Here is a 15822-nt window from a genome sequence, read left to right on the forward strand (position 1 = left end):
CCTTCCCCTTCCCCTCCCCTTTCTCTCCCCCTGACACCCTCCCCTTCCTCTTGTTCAAAGAAAGTTCTAGCTTGGACCTTTCTTTGTATACCAGACTATCCTCGAACTCACAGAAATCCACCCGCCTCTGTCATCTCAGTGTTAGATTTTAAAGGGAGCACCCTACACCCAGGACATAAATCCTCCAGTCCATCCAAACCTGCTTCTCATACTTCCCAACCATGAACAGTAGAGATGAATGTTTTATAGGACTAATCAGAGAGTATGTTTTAAATCTAATATTCGACCTCCAACCATATTATACCTATATTTCTCTGGCCTTAAAATAAATTCCTCGACTCCTTCCCCGAAGAATATTTTGTCAGCTGTTCAAACCTCCCATTTTGGTTAACATTTTTTGATGCATTCAATTATCTACAGGTCAGCCATAAAACCAAACTCAGAAAAATGAACAGAGCTAGACATTATTTTTAAATTAATTATGAATTTTTGATTCGCTGAGGATAAACTCACATCTGTACTTTGATAACTTAAGCCCTTGGAAAAGATCAATGCGTGCTTGCTGGGCTGTGTGGGTTTTTAATTTTCTTGTCCTATAAACTGGTCTGACCTCAGCTTCACTCCTCCCTTAGCCACAGAGTGCTGGAATTACAGCTGTGAGCCACCACTCCCAGGATTCGTACCATCCTTTGATCCACATCCTCCTTGGCAGAGATGGAACTATTGTTTTCTATGACTTCCTCAATATAGTCCACCATAAACAGTCTTTTCTTAGGTTACAGTGTTGAAGATGTGATTGCAAGGTCAACCCACAAAACTTCCAACCTCTGAGTGTGAGTCAGGGGACTTAAAAGGCAGGAAATCCAGACAGCCACCGCTGTGACTCAATCTGAAAGGAAAATGACTTAAGTCAGTTCTCAATTCACTGTAGCTGGCCTTCCACACATGGAAGTCATAATAACTATTCTCTGTTGAGCTATGGGATGGCACCACCTTTAAAAAGCAAACTACAAGTCCAATACATTTGTTTTCTTTGGAAAGAACTATGTCAATAAAGAAAACCTCAAGAAAAGAAGAAACAAATGAATACCATGAGTTTTAAAACTATCAATTAAGACTAGGACAATAATTGTGGAGTCCATTTAAAAGTTTGTTTCTAAAATTTTTAACATTATTTTATATATTATCAAGCATCAAAAATTCAAAACCGAACTATAGATATCATGTCAAATAAAAAAAATAGCCTCTGGAAAATAGCTGTGAAGGATATATAACACCATGGCAGAAGACTTCTCCTCTCGTAGGTGTGGCCCCTTTCTTCTCTAGCCCAGCTGACTGCTAAGTGCCTTTGCCTTTCGTTTAGACAGGTCAGCATCTGGTAAAGGATTCTTTTGTCTTCCTGATTTATTGTGCAACCAAATGTAAAATGGTAAGTGTAATGGAAATGGAATTTGGATACTTCTTCCTTGATTTATAGAAATCAAGAATATAAAATGAATCAACATAGACATTTATAGTGTTTACCTCATCACACAGCTGATGATGACTTTTTGAACTCTTTAAGTACAACTGGCTAGTGAACTGACAGTTTCCTACATATGAAATTTGAAGTATGACTAATTTATTTTTTCTCTCCTCATACTTTTCCCACATCAATTGAGCAAATTTGAGATTCTGTTCACAAGTGATCTGCATAGCAAAACTATCGGTTATAAATGATTCTTTCTGAAATCTATCTAGGAATGAGAGGAAAATTTTAAACTATGTCTTATTGCCAAGTTAAATCCTTTTGATCCAAATTAAATGGGCAGTGAGATGGCAAACAATTGAACCATAGCACACAAAAAAATATAAATTTTAAAGTATAGTAAAAATGTACTTAACTAAATAAATAAAAATGCTAAACTAAACCAAAATTACTACCTGACCCAGCTGCTCTGCTCATGAACACACATGTAAAGGACCCTAAGTCAGCACATCCGTATGCTCCACTCATGGACACACACATGTAAAGGACCCTAAGTCTCACTGCCCATTTAGTTTGGATCGAAAGGATTTAATTTGGCAATAAAACATAGTTTAAATTTTTCTTCTCATTCCTGGACTGATTTGGGAAAGAATCATTTATAACAGACAGTTTTGCTATGCAGATCACTTGTGAACATCCATATGTGTTACAGTGCTGCCCACAACAGCCGAGATATGGACCAGCCTAGATATCTATCAACAGATAACTAAAGAAAATGTGATGCCTACATAAAAGGGAACTTTGTTCCTCTGAAGAAGATTGACTTTGTAACAGTTGCAGAAAATAGACAAGGGTAGAGAGTATTATGTTAAGTGAAACAAACCAAACTCAAAGAGAAAAATATCATATTTTCTCTCGTTTGTGGACCCTTGATGGAAAGCATTTGTGTGTGTGTGTGTGTGTGTGTGTGTGTGTGTGTGTGTGTCTGTGTGTCTGTGTGTGTGGCAAATTATAAAAGAGAAGAAGGAGGTCTAAAGGGATGAGGGGATAGGAACAGAGAGGGTAATGGAATATGTGTCAAGAAAGCAGAAACATGGCCTATGTTGGAAGGAAAGGGGGCAGAATAGAACACTGAGAGAGAACAAGAAAACAAGAACAAAATATAACTATATGTGCATGAAAATATCACAGGGAAACCAATGTCTTCATATGCTAACCAAAAAATTAATTTCAATTTTAAAAGTGCAGTAAGGTAACGGCACTTTAGTTTGTAGGCTTATTGTTAGGGTATCTTCTAGGATCTGTTGGAAGGTTACCACTTCTCATATATTTTAAGGCATTTCAAAAGTAAGATTGCTTTGCAAACTATAAGGAACTTTAGTGTTTTTAGAATTAGGTATAAATATTTTATTGTTCTCTATGTTAGTTCATGAACAAAACTGCCAATCAAAATAGATAAAATGTTTACCAGTTGTTTCCAAAACAATGTAAGTACAAATCATTTTAAAAATAAAATGTTGGTGAATGTAAATAATTTTATTTTCTTGACTTTTAGACATTGCAATGCCAATAGCAGAAGATCTTCTCAATACATGTAAGTTTACCAAGAATATTATTTCCCATCAAATCTTCATCCTTAGAATGCCAAGAAGAAGCCTGTATTTAGAAATGTGTTTGTTACTGTAGTTATCCTTTTTTTTAATTCTTTAATCTTTTTCTTACAATTCAAACTTTATCCCCCTCCTAGTCCACCCTCTGATTGTTCCACATCTCACACCTCTTCCCCCCCAACTCCCCCCTGTCTCCAAGAGGATGTCCCCACCCCACCTCCTACCCCACCAGATCTCTCCACTCCCTGGGGCCTCAAGTCTCTTGAGGATTAAGTGCATCTTCTCTGACTCAATCCAGACCCAGCAGTCCTCTGCTGTGTATGTGTTGGGGGCCTCATCTCAGCTGGTGTTTGCTGCCTGGTTGGGAGTTATCTTTAAACTGATTGATACCATAGATTTAAAATGCAGAGAGCATTATCACATGTCATAATGGCAGAGGGGACCTGGAGACAAATAGCAGTAAATAAGAACTTAGAATGTGCTACCTGAGCATTTTGAGTTTCAGATCTGCGAAATTCTAAAGGGAAGAATTAGCATACGCTCCTTACCATCCCAAAAATCTTACTTCCAAATTAGCATGAAGATAAAATAAGGTGATATAAATAAATTACTTCCCAGAGTATATGTCCTGAAAGCAGTTGGTATATGTCAGCTATTTGTATTCGCTGCTTACATGTAAGAATCCCAGGCCCAGGAACCCTGACCCTAGCAACTAACTTCGTGTGCAGAAAGCTATATGCTTTCTTTGTAAACCATTTCTTCCTTGCTAAGCATGGCATTGTTTTCACCCCATCCCCACACCATTACTTGTCTTAGGAAATACGATCCCTGAGGTGTCTGGAACTCTGAGCAAAATGTCAAGGAGAGCATTGTGTTTGTCTGGAACTAGGACCGGGCTAGCTCGATCACAGCAGTCACCCTCTAGAGCAAGATAACACTCACTCAGAGTGCTCTTACCATCCCGTGGTCCCTGCTCAGCTATTTAGGAGGAACTGGGACAAAATTTAATCACAAGGCTAATTAGGTTTTCTCTTTCTTTAGATTTTTGATTAAACAACTCACAAGCAACTTGATAAAGCATTCAAAGAAATTATTCCAACAAAACCTTCAGTAACTGTACATTGAAAATACACAATTTGGAAAGGTTGTCACGTTCATAGACGTCAGGTCAGGTATATAAGCCGTGCTAATAAAGATCTCTACTCCCCAGCTGGAACACTAAGATCTTTCATATCAGAATTTGACTCACCCTATCGAGGGTTCTAATTACATTTCTAATAAAAAGCAGAGGGTATGCAGAAAAAAAATAAATTTAAAGAATGGATAATCAGGGTGTGACTCATTGAAGTGTATTAAAATCCATTAGAAGTAGAACGGTAGGAGGGCGGTAAAAGCTCTGTGGCTTCTGTTATATCTGAAAGTTCCAGCTAGCAACCTTCATTACGTTCTTTAAATCCTTGAAATTGCCCATCTGCTCTCTTCTGATATAATAAAGCTACAAGGTGCCAGGAAGAACTTGAGCAGAGGTAATAACAAGGTACGGCTGTAGAACGAAAGCTTAACGCAAAGCAACCGTGAGTAAATGGGAAGATGACAGAAGGAAAGACATTATGAGTAAGGTCAGAAACAGTGAAATCACCGGCTCCTCCCGGAGGCACCTATCCCACAGACAAGGATCTTTGTTTTTATATTCCTCTGAAGGAAGCTGAGTAAAAACCAACTTCCTTTAGGAGTCGCCCAATAAGAAAGGAGGATAGGGAGGAACCATTATCCCCCTGGGTTCTGGATTAACTGCTTTATCCTCTGTAGAGTCAACAATGAGGGAGTAGAACGAAAAAGAGAAGGGAGTGACATCCCATGAGTCAACGGGAGAGCACTCCTTAGATAGAGCAGCCAGGAGTGACTCAAGGAAGATCCCTTAACCTGAGGTTAGAGACGTGACTATAAAGTGAGAAGAGTTAAAAGCAGTGTGCAAACCAAAAGGCTTTGGAAGCTCAGTTAGGAGCTTTAGAAGTATACACGACGCCCCTCTGTTTCTCCTACCTTCCTGCCTTCAGGACTGGAGATCTCAAAGTGTATGCAGCCGCTATAATCGCACACCAATTGTGAAGCAATTGGCCAGCTAACATTTCTAATTAATTCAAATATTCTTATCCTTGGTACAAGTCAACTCCGTTGTCTAAGGTGTCTTACTCTTAACTCTATTGACACAGTGGCCAGTTTATAAGGAGTAATTAGACATATCCTGGCCTTTGTCCACTGGATATCAGTAGACATTCCCCCAAGATCCTACTCACATATGATAATCAGAAGTGTCTCCACCATGGCCAAATACTAGCTTCTGCCTTAATCTATGCCTTGAACTTTTACATTTCTTTTTTATTCTCCAGATAAAGAAATAAACAAGTATTTTTATTTCATGTTTTACAGGCTTTATTTGTACAGCTATTTATTGAGTTTCTTTTATGTAATATGTTTTCTATGGTGAGTTCTAAATATTTTTATGGAAAAAAATGTAATTTCAAATCTTGAAAGGTATTTACCAATGAGATGGTAATCTGTAGTAAAGATGGCACACTTTACGACAAATCCATTACTTTGGTCAGTATAAAGTTAACATTGTCAAAGGAATCAGAATCAGTCCGATGAATATCAAATGTGTATTATTACTACAAATTTGCTTTATAGAAAACAGAGTCTGGTTATTTCTATGTTTCTAAACTGAAAAACACTCACAGTTCTACTTCCCAGAAACATATGACTTTGAAAATTCTGGCCACCTCGAGTCATTTCTTCTTTCTGGGACTTTTATTCAGCCTGTGCCATACATTCATAATCACTCACATTTTTGTACAAATATTTTCAATGGCATTCATTACTGTCTAGTCATAACTAAAGTTAAAAGCCAAATATCTCCTTGTACAATTTAGTAAGGCTGGTCTCTTCTAAAAGCAAACCTATAATTCTACCTACCTCGTATATCAGGCTGCAGTAAGACAAGACAGACACAGAGTACATGGTAGGCACGGGAGACTAAGAAGGTAATGTACTTGGAATATATCTTCGGGAAACCATGTCAGAAGCAAATCTATTCTAATTTCTCCCAGACAGTGAGATTGTTGTCAGTCACTAGTTAATAATGACATATGTTTGGGGACATTTATTTAGAATAGCAACACGCATGAGTAAGCAAATTCAACCCTGATGGACTCTTGTTTGAACAGGTTGTGGACGACGCACAATTATTCATGGAGGCTACAAAGTAGCAGGAGGCCAGGATGCTGAGGACGGAGAATGGCCCTGGCAAGCCAGCCTTCAACAGAACAGTGTCCACAGATGTGGAGCCACTCTGATCAGTAACAACTGGCTTGTCACTGCTGCTCACTGTTTCATAGGGTGAGATATGACCTGGGAAGGTCTCAAGGCCACTCGAGTATTTAATATTTAATAATCCCTCCCTGTTTGATGTGATCATGTAACAAACTCCAGTGAGGCACACCCTCACAATTGCTCACTCACTCATCACTAAAATAGTAAGTACAGTAATCACCCAACAGAGCTTTGTCTGTAGTAGAAATATTGACATTTTGAACTAGATATAATTGCTTGCTGTGGAAAACTGGCCTGTGCACTGTAGAACACAAGGAAGAACCCCTGCCCTTAGCCACCAATAATATCTGGATAGTAACAACCACAGTATCTACAAAACACTGGCAAAGGAGAGTTGGCAAAACGGTTTCAATGACAGAGTGGCCTCAAGCCTGCTGTGTAGCTTGAACCACTTACAAACTTGCAATCCTCCTGTCTCTGCTTACTAAGTGTTGTGATTACAAGTGTCAGCTACCACACCCAGATGAAATGATAACCCTTTGAAAGAGTGATTATCCTAAGAGATTGCAACCTTGCCATCCGCCTCTTCTTTCTCAGTACCATTGATTGAACCCAGGGTCGAGTGCATGCCAGGCCAGCACTCTTCCACTGACTCTGATAAAATTTCATCTCTAACTTGGTCAGCTCTACTGAAAACCATCCTTGCATAACAGTTCAGTAGAAAGCTGGGAAAGGTTCCAACAGGACCACTTCTCAGAACATAATATACAAAAGACCGAATACCAAAGACAGAAGACACACATACATTATTTGTTGTTTACAATAGCTAAAAGATGAGATTTAAACGATACAGTTTCCATAAATTCCTTGTGTTTCCATCTCCCCTTACTTTTTATTATGCCTTATTATTGATGTTTTTCTTTATCTTTTACATCTCCCTCGGTATTTTCTATTTGAGCCGAGAAATAAAATGAACTTTCTAGGAATTGTCTTTTCTCTTTAATCATCTTTAAATCAAAGTCTCACTACACATAGCTCAAAATGGCTTTGAATTTACTATGTAGCCCAGAGTGGCCTCAAAAATCACCATTTTCCTGCCTACATTCCTTAAGCACTACGATCACAAGCCCAGCTATTGATTATCTTCTTAGGCATATTTTATAGAGTTACTCAAAATGTGTACAAACATTGTTTTTATTTCTTAATTTATATATAGTTCTTCTGAGAGGGGACAAAAGTTATCCATCGTGGTATACGCCTTTAGTCATAACATAAAGTCAGGAGGCAGAGGCAGATGGGTCTCTGTGAGTTTAGGCCAGCCTGGTCTACATAGCACATTCAGACCAGCCAGAAATGCACCATGATACCTTCTCTCAAAAAAAAAAAAAAAGAGTACTATGAAAATTCAAATTACTTAATTAGTTTTGAACAGTTAAGACTAGTTCCTTTAGCTCTAACATACAGGAATTTTAATAAATAAACCTATTTCCTTTAGGACTGCAAATCCCAAAGCCTGGAAAGTTAGCTTTGGGTTGCTTTTAAGTAAACCACAAGCACAACGAGCTGTCAAGAATATTATCATCCACGAGAACTACAGTTACCCTGTACATGATAATGACATAGCTGTTGTGCGTCTGTCTTCGCCAGTATTGTATAAAAGCAACATCCGAAGAGCTTGTCTACCAGAAGCTACCCAGAAGTTCCCACCCAACTCAGATGTAGTGGTCACTGGATGGGGAACATTGAAGTCAGACGGTGAGTTTCTGACATCTTTCCATTACAGGACTCTGGCTTTAGAAATTTAAAAAAAAACACATTTAAGAATTACAACTAAATCTGAAAAATACTTCCTCTAGTTCATTTAAATTAGCATAATTGTAAACTGTGCCTGCAATGGGGTGACTATTGTGCTGAGTATCATTTATTTGGAAAATATAATTTCATGGAGGTGTTTGCCAATTTCTCTGGGAATGGCAGCTCTCAGAGGTTTTGGGGGTTTTTTTGGTTTTGTTTCTTAAAGATTTATTTATTTATTTTATGTATATGACTACATTGAACTGTCTTCAGACACCCCAGAAGAGGGCATTGCAACCCATTACAGATGTTTGTGAGTTACCATGTGGTTGCTGGGAATTGAACTCAGAACCACTGGAAGAACAGTCAATACTCTTAATCGATGAGCCATCTCTTCAGCCCTGGTTTTTGCTTTGGTTTTGGTTTTGAAGTTTTTTATTTTATTTGGATACATAATTTTCTCTGTGTCATTAATTCACTCCATAAATATTTATCTTTCATCAAGGAGACAATATTTGAGCAAAGCCCACTTATCAAATACATTCTATGATCTTAATCAGGTGGAGAGTTAGGATCAAAATATGTCCAAAACACATTTTTAAAGCAGTCAAATGAAGCTAAATGATTTTAAGATCTATAACCACAGTAGTAAGCTTAGCTAAAACTTTATAAATGACTACAAAATGTATGCTTCTGACGTGAAATTTTTATTTTACTTTCTAAAACATGTGTAGTAAGTGTAAAACTAAAATATTTTTTAAAAATATCCTATTATATATGATATGCAAACTAATTCTAGGAATAATTGTTTTTAAAAATAGTTTGGTGTGTTTGTAGCTACTTCTTGCTTCAACAAAAAGGTTTTACATTGCCTGTAAAACCACAATTTTAAAGTTAAAAACCAATTTTAAACAGAAATTTTATCAAGCGTCAGAGACACTAGTATTGAGTTTCTAAAAAAATTAATACATATCTGGAGGGCTCGCAAGATGGCTAAGCAGGCCAAGATTGCTGCCTCCAAGCCCTGTGTTTGATAAATAGGACCCACACACATGCTAGAAAGAGAACGCTGGATCAAGGACCTCCATATAAAACCAGATACACTGAGATTAGTAGAAGAGAAAGTGAGGAAGAGCCTTGAACACATGGGCACATGGGAAAAGTTCTTGAACAGAACACCAATGGCTTATGCTCTAAGATCAACAATAGACAAATGGGACCTCATGGAATTGCAAAGCTTCTGTAAGGCAAAGAATGCTGTCAATAGGACAAAACAGCAACTAACAGATTGGGAAAAGATCTTTACCAATCCTTCATCTGATAGAGGGCTAATATCTAATATATAAAAAAAAAACTCAAGAAGTTAGACTCCAGACAACCAAATAACCCTATTAAAAACGGGGTACAGAGCTAAACAAAGAATTCTCAACTGAGGAAACTCGAATGGTCGAAAAGCACCTAAGGAAATGTTCAACATCCTTAGTCATCAGGGAAATGCAAATCAACACAACCCTGTGATTCCACCTTACACCAGTTAGAATGGCTAAGTTCAAAAACTCAGGTGACAGCAGATACTGGGGAGGATGTGGAGAAAGAGGGACACTCCTCCATTGTTGGTGGGATTGCAAGCTGGTACAACCACTCTGGAAAGCAGGCTGGCAGTTCCTTGGGAAATTGGACATAGTACTACCTGAAGACCCAGCTATACCGCTCCTGGGCATATACCCAAAAGATGCTCCAACATATAACAAGGACACATGTTCTACTATGTTCATAGCAGCCTTATTTATAATAGCCAGAAGCTAGAAAGAACCCAGATGACTTTCAACAGAGGAATGGATACAGAAAATGTGGTACATTTACACAATGGCATACTACTTAGCTATTAAAAACAATGAATTCATGAAATTCTTAGGCAACTGGATGAAACTAGAAAATAATCCTGAATGAAGTAACCCAATCACAAAAGAACACACATGGTATGCACTCACTGATAAGTGGGTATCAACCCAAAAGCTCAGAATAGTCAAGATACAATTCTCAGAACACATGAAGCTCAAGAAGAAAGAAGATCAAAGTGTGAATGCTTCAGTCCTTCTTAGAAGGGGAAACAATATACTCAAGGGAGAAAGTACAGAAACAAAGTATACAGCAGAAACTGAAGGAAAGGCCATCCAGAGACTGCCCCAGCTGGCGATCCATACAGCCCCCAAACCCAGTCACTATTGTGGATGCCAAGAAATGCATGCTGACAGGAGCCTGATATGGCTGTCTCCTTAGAGGCTCTCCCAGAGTGTGACCAACACAGAGGTGGATGCTTGCAGCCAACCATTGGACTGAGCATGGAGTTAGAGAAAGGACTGAAGGAGCTAAAGGGGTTCACAACCCCATAGGAAGAACAATATCAACCAACCAGAAACCACCCCCAGAGCTCTCAGAGACTAAACTACTAACCAAAGAGTACACATAGAGAGACCCATGGCTCTGGTGGCATACGTAGCAGAGGACGGACTTGTCAGGCATCAATGGGAGGAGAGGCCCTTGGTCCTGTGAAAGCTCGATGCCCCAGGGTAGGGGAATGAAAGGGTGGAGAGGTGGGAGTGGGTGGTGGGTGGAACACCTTCATAGAAGCAGAGGGATGGGGGGATACGGGGTTTCTGGGGGAGGGGACCAGGAGAGGGGATAACATTTGAAATGTAAATAAAGAAAATATCCAAGAAAAAAAGAGTGAGAGAGCACTGACACTCAAGGAGTGACATATATACATATATATATATATATATATATGATTTTTAAGTTCTTGTTTTAAAATTACATATCTTTCTTAGGAGACAGTCCTAATATACTCCAGAAAGGAAATGTGAAGATTATAGACAGTAAGACCTGTAATAGCGGAAAGGCATATGACGGCATGATCACACCTGGAATGCTGTGTGCTGGGTTCCTGGAGGGCCGTGTTGATGCCTGCCAGGTAATCCTCCCTAGTTGCTTATATGTGTTTTTTTTCTTGGTGGCTTTAGATTTTCAATGGCAGTGCGATTTTCTCAATATTAACGTCATCTAATTAAAATGTATATTGATATCAGTAGAATGCTGATTCAACGTCAGCACTCCTGTTTATGATGTAGCTGTGTGTGGAACTAGGGAGAGACTCGGTGAGCACTGAAGAGATGAACCACAACACTGGTGGCTTCAGTTTGACCGGTCTGTCTCCAAGAAACCTTCAACTTACATTAACACTGGTTACAGTCACAGAGATTGCACAACCTGCCTCCACCGTCCTAATTATTTTCGTGATTTAACCATGTCTATGTGGAATCCCACGTAAGAGGCATGGTTTCAAGATCATTGCAATATTCATTTACCTTAGTTACGGTAAACTTCGCAGCATATTCTAGTTTGAAATCCATTTTTGATGAGTAGTTTCGGCAAAGAGTCATGGTAACTCATTTCCCTTAGCTGACAGAGCAGGGAACTTAAAGGGAATTTTGATCTTGTACCCATTCACTGTACTCTAAAACCAGAAACTTTTCCTTATTAATGTGCTGTTAATATTTCTATGCTATTATTGAGCAATCATCCTGGATTGTCTAGTCCTAGTCGAGGCAGGCACAACCAATGCCAAACCCAGGAAGATACATAGGGCTGTTGAGATTAGTAAGTGAATTCCTGCACTCTAAAAACAAGAAGACATGCAAATAAGTACTTATAACGCAAAATTGTCCTCTATAATTGCAGGTCTTCATTGTTCTAGTTTGCATGCTAAATTAAACCTATTCTTGAAGATCATGAAAAACTTAAACCCCCATTATGCTTAACTGATTAACTAGACTTGTGTGTCCTAACCTGTCACCACCTAAGACCTACACTTCAGCAACTGTGTTTACTGCACCCCAGTGACTTTTACTTCCCTCGCACCTATTTTAATAATCCTGAATCACAGAGTAATCTGTCAATTTTCCCAGCTACTGAGCACTAGATGAGATATTTCCTACTTACGAACCTAAGGAATTTAATAATATCTGAGTGTATCTTTTACTGTGCTGTGTCAAATCTTTACCACATGCTTTTATTACATATTGTACTATGTCCCAATCTTCCTTAGAATATTATAGCTTTCTTAACAACTAGAAATATTGAAGAAATTAAGGGATAACCTCTTTAATTTCCTTTCTTCTTATTCCACTTCTATTTGTACCCATGTTCACCCTCTGGCTTTAGCAAGTTTCTTCTACGGTTTCAAACTAATCTCTTGATTGTTTTCTTCACCGTCTCCCCCCATCTACACAATTGTTTGTACTCTGTTAAAATTAACTTTCATATTTTTAAAGTTCTCCCATTCTGTTGATCCCTTCTGGACATTATGCAAGCATTATCAAATCTCTCACTCAATCCAAATCCTAGGAACTTCCTGTAACTCACATAAATCAATACCAAAAGCAACATGTATTGATTTTTAAATGGGGAAACGGCCTAAATAGACATTGTTCGAAAGAAAAAAAAATACAAATGAGGTCTCAAGAAATATTTCAGTAGCATCAGGCTTGCCAAACAAGCATGAAGACCTGAGTTTGTGTTCTCCTTCCTCCATTGGGAACACGGTAGTCTATATGAATAATCATAGCACTTGGGAGACAGAGGAAGGAGGATCTCCAGATAGTTGGATTAGTGACCTCCAGATTCAGTGGGAAAGCCTGTCACAAATAATAATAAGTTGAAGAGTTATGAAGGAATACACATGACATCAATTTGTGATCTCCACACACATAAAAATGTGCACACATGCACAAGCACATGCATACACATAAAAATCAGAACCACATTTTTGTATGAAAAGTCGCTCAAAAATCAATGATCACAGAAGTGGAAAATTAAAAACACAATGAGATATCACTTTAAGATGATGTTAATTATGACTATAATGACAACAAATTGTTTGCAAAGATGTAAGGAAAAGTATATACTAGCGATAGGATAGGAAATGGTACAGTCATGATGGAAAACTGGTATACAGTACTTCCAAAAATAAACAGAAAATGAAAATGTCTACACAGAAAGTCGAAGTCGAATACTGCATGATCTCACGGTGTCTTTAAAAGATCATCCTCACAAAAACAAGAATATAATAACGTCTGTCAGGGTTCAGAGATGGCTTAGCATTTAAGAGCACGTACAGCTCTTGCAGAAGACTTAAGTACATTTCATTCCCAGCACCGGCATAGGGTGGCTCGCAGCTGCCTCTAACTTCAGTGTTAGGTTATCTAAGCTCCAGTCTGACATCCACAGTCTCTGTCATACATAAACATACACAGAAATAAGAATATGTCTTTAAAACAAATAACAGTAATAATAATAACAGTTATGAAAAGGAGGAGTTGGGAAGAAACTGATGGATACTATTCAAAACAGGCTACAAATTTTGCTTTAAAAGGATTCTAATTTGGGGGTTCTAATGTATAGCACAATTACTTAATAATAACATAACGTCTATTTGAAATGTGATGATGTGGTATAATCTTAGTATTCTCATACAAGAAAGCAAATATGTGACATAAAAAAGTTACTTTCCTTAATATAGGGAATATCATTTGCTTAAGAACATAGAACTATATCCAATTTTAGTGGAGGGTGAATAGACACCTTCATTTTTCCCTTAGCATAATAGTAGTATAGGGAAGACTGTTCCTCAATATGTAGACATGAGAAGAAATACCTTCAATAACTACTTAGTTAATAAATAAGTTGAAACCTTTCGAACTAATTTTTTGTTATTATATCGCATTAGCCAAAGAAGTATACTGACATACTAGACTTTAGCATATAACAATAATAGCACAGATAAAATGCACAGTAAAATGTGTTAGGCTAGGATTGTTTTAAGTATTGAAATATCCAAAGTTTTTTGTTTTGTTTTGTTTTGTTTTGTTTGTTGGCCTCCCCTGTCATTTCTACAAAAGAAAAACGGATACATTGTTTGTGGTTAACATACATCATTAAGTATAACTTTTTTGTCTCCAGGGTGATTCTGGTGGACCATTGGTTAATGAAGATTCTAAGGGCATCTGGTTCCTTGCTGGTATTGTAAGCTGGGGCGATGAATGTGCACTTCCAAACAAGCCTGGTGTCTACACTCGGGTGACACACTATCGAGACTGGATCGCATCCAAAACTGGTCTCTAGTGTAGCTGTTCTCTGCCGATTCAAGCTCAGTGGTTACATATCTGTTAAATAAGTTTGTAATCTTTAAACCACATTTTCTTAGCTATTTCTCCTCTCCTATGCATTTACGTATAAAATTTAAAGGCATGAAATTTTAGATTTAAGACTTATTTATTAAAGTTTGGCAAATCTTTAGTGAGATTATGAACCAAAATATATAATTTTCTCCTTTACCCATTTTGAGAATAGGTATAATTATTGAAGTGAATATGGTTTAGTTTATTAAGGAAATACTCTCTGCTACATCATAGGGGCAGATATTTGAGTACTGTATCACATATGTATTAATTATACGTGTTTCTAATTGTATAGCCGTCTTCTACTGACCAGAATTTACTTCATAAATTCTCTGGAATCAATGTGCTTGAGGACAGAGTCCAGTGCATTGTAGTAACACTGCCCATAAGAGTTACTCAAGCAAGTATATCTATTTTCTTTCTGGTCTTCTAATTCTTCCTTATCTTAAGTGATAGAAATCAAAATGGTAACTCCATGGAGTGTATTAATAGATCACAGTATTTACTGATTTTTCAATCTCTCTTGACTGTGAAATTGAAGTCAGAATGTGGCTTTCTTGCAACAGTAGCATTATCCATGGGCATATTAATTTTGTTTCAACAGGTGGCTTTAATTAAAAATGCAAATAATACCACATTGTTTGTTTTTCCACTCTTAAAATTTCTCAACAGTACTAATTATCAACTAAATAAACAATATAAAAAATTGTTCTCATGTCACTCTGATTTTGCCCATACAAAAACATTCTAGTGGAGGGTACAGGGATCTGAAACTGTACAGTGAAATAAATTGTGCTGCTCAGTTGCTATTGCTCCAAAACATTATTTAATGCAAGTGCTTTCTCAGACAGGAGTCCATCACTGTCTCTACAAGACATTATATTTCTCTGCTTCATCACTAACAATTTACAGCTACCACCATAACCATCATGACATAAATTCCTAATGCCTCCTACAGATTTATTTATTTATTCACAATATTAGCTAATTTTTACTGGTTCTTACTCATACCAGGCAATATACATAATTGAAGTCAACGGATAACTCCAGGGAGATGATTCCCTGGTATTTCAATTTTGTAGATGAGTTAACTAAAGCATAGAGATGGCCAACAGTTTTCAGCCAATCAAAAAGTCTCTAATTGACTAAGCTGACATCCAAATCACACAACTCTATTTCTGAGCTCACAATTTTAACAGATTGTTATATTACAGGATATTGTTATGACCTAACTATTTCAAAAGAAATTAGCAAACAGTACTTGGTAAAGAAAATATGACTTACTGGTAGTTTAACCATATTAGGCCTCTGGCATCATGTTCTAAACTGCAGAATTTCTTGGAAACACTATGGATTAATAGTAGGTGTATTACATGGATGCTTT

General features: G+C 37.6%; 1 protein-coding gene across 2 annotated transcripts in view; it reads left to right on the forward strand.

Annotated features, from left to right (window-relative positions):
- Window positions 1-14656, forward strand: part of LOC114638377 (transmembrane protease serine 11C) — a 57141-nt gene extending 42485 nt beyond the window's left edge. Inside the window, exons 6-10 of one of the 2 annotated variants that reach the window (XM_028786804.1) lie at window positions 3024-3062; window positions 6303-6474; window positions 7904-8163; window positions 11031-11173; window positions 14221-14656. In XM_028786804.1, the coding sequence (XP_028642637.1) occupies window positions 3024-3062; window positions 6303-6474; window positions 7904-8163; window positions 11031-11173; window positions 14221-14382 (776 nt within the window). In that variant the 3' untranslated portion in view covers window positions 14383-14656. The remainder of the gene's footprint in view (window positions 1-3023; window positions 3063-6302; window positions 6475-7903; window positions 8164-11030; window positions 11174-14220) is intronic. The other variant, XM_028786805.1, reaches the window with a different exon arrangement.
- Window positions 14657-15822: the final 1166 nt, after the last annotated feature.

The sequence above is a fragment of the Grammomys surdaster genome, unplaced genomic scaffold (assembly GCF_004785775.1).
Source record: "Grammomys surdaster isolate TR1022 unplaced genomic scaffold, NIH_TR_1.0 125581, whole genome shotgun sequence".
NCBI lineage: Eukaryota > Metazoa > Chordata > Mammalia > Rodentia > Muridae > Grammomys > Grammomys surdaster.